Below are 1,631 nucleotides of genomic sequence, written 5' to 3'. Positions count from 1 at the left end.
GAAACACTCTGAAAGAAGAAACTGCTGGTTACATATCCACAAAACAACCACCAAAACAACCACAGCCTCTTCTCAAGGTTTCTCAAGGCCTCCACAGCACATTCAGCTTCTGCTAAAGGGGCAGAGCTGTGAACTAGCTCAGATTTTCTGTAACACTGTCACAGAATTTTCAGGCACAACTGCAAAGGTAAGAGACTAAATCAAGAATAAATCACCTCTGAGAATAAATCAGGAGACAAGGAGCAGATGAACCAAGGGCAAGGTGCAAATTTAGGGCACACAGTGGTTCTAGTTCAGTGCTTGTCAGCAGCTAAACAATCATCAGGCTGTGCAATAAAGTGAGGAACACACATTCCTACACTGGAGAGATTTCCTGAGTGGGAGCTTTGCTAAGACACCCTTCAAAAAACACAAAAAACACTCACTGTGTCAACATAAAGTGCTATTTCTGCTATTGAAGCATGAAGTGAAGGGGAAAAACCCTTTTAATAATAGAGAAGCTTCTTTCTGAGCCCCTTTTTTAGCCCTGCTTTGGGAACACTTGGGAAAAGAGAGGCTTGAGGTTTTGCCACACATCTTTCCATGGGAATGTTACTTGGAATTCAGCAGCATCTGCTGAGGGTGTTTCAGATGCAGGTCCAGAGACCCAAAACCTAAAGGAATTCAGAACAACTGAGAAAATTAAATTGGACAAGCTTATTGCTGTGCCTACTTAGACCAGAAAACTCAAACAAAACATGAGGTTTGAGGTACAAGTTACTGTATTATTTGAGGCCTGGAACAAATTATTAACCAGCCCAAAAGCAACTCCAGGAAGCAAAGCTACTCACACAAGAAACCTGGAAGGATGTCCCAAAGATATTTTTAATCCAGAACAATGTTCATAATATCAGAATTTAAGTATATCCTGCCTCTTACACATGGTAAATATATATATATATATATCAGACCCAGAGCACTAAATTTTCACAAAAATACAACCAGGATTCCAAATCACAGCGCTGTGCCCACCTCAAACAATAAGGTCCTGGTAAAATGTTGAGGAAAAAAACTTTCAAATATTACAGAGAAAACACATGCTGCCGAAATGGCGATTCTGACTTAACCACGGCATTCAGTTTTGAAAAAAAGAGAAGAAAAAAAAATAACTTTTAGTGAGCGAGCAAGAAAGTTGTGCTTTTTATAGCTCCTCTTGGCACAGGTGTCACCCAGGTGGACGGAGGAGCTGGAACAAAGCAGAACGCCCCGGTGAGAGCCTCGGCACCCCCCTCCCGCGCTTTTACTCACAAACCACGAAACTCAAAGTACCGTTTTCATGCTGAACGAGCTCTTCCCGCTGCTCCACGGGCCGCCAAGGAAAAGCTTTCGGAGTCAGGGCAGCGCCGAGGCCTCGGTCCCTGTGAGGAGCGCCGGGATGAGGAAAACGCTGCGGGGAGGGAAGAGAGTGAGGGAAGGGCCTGGGAACCAGGCAGGGAGGGCGCCGCACCGGGCAACGAAGGTGCAGCCGGGAGGAAGGGTTCGGGCCGTGCCCAGGGTCCCGGATCCCCGACCCCGAACCCCCAACCCTGATCCCAACCCCGAATTCCCGGTCCCGGCCTCACCTCAGCCGCCGCCGCCCGCGCGCGCGCACT

General features: G+C 47.2%; 1 protein-coding gene across 3 annotated transcripts in view; it reads right to left on the bottom strand.

The window, feature by feature from the left end:
- Nucleotides 1–1,631, bottom strand: part of BUB3 (BUB3 mitotic checkpoint protein) — a 12,155-nt gene extending 10,524 nt beyond the window's left edge. The window contains exons 1-2 of one of the 3 annotated variants that reach the window (XM_031059897.1): nt 1,602–1,631; nt 1,309–1,426 (exon numbers count right to left, since the gene is read on the bottom strand). In XM_031059897.1, coding sequence (XP_030915757.1) covers nt 1,309–1,317 — 9 coding nt within the window. In that variant the 5' untranslated portion in view covers nt 1,318–1,426; nt 1,602–1,631. Of the gene's footprint in view, nt 1–1,308; nt 1,517–1,601 lie in introns of those variants that run through there. The other 2 variants (XM_031059898.1, XM_031059896.1) reach the window with 2 other exon arrangements.

The sequence above is a fragment of the Geospiza fortis genome, unplaced genomic scaffold (genome assembly GCF_000277835.1).
Source record: "Geospiza fortis unplaced genomic scaffold, GeoFor_1.0 scaffold452, whole genome shotgun sequence".
Taxonomy (NCBI): domain Eukaryota; kingdom Metazoa; phylum Chordata; class Aves; order Passeriformes; family Thraupidae; genus Geospiza; species Geospiza fortis.
The sequence above is the reverse complement of the archived record's forward strand: the minus strand, read 5'-3'. Positions and strand labels throughout refer to the sequence as shown.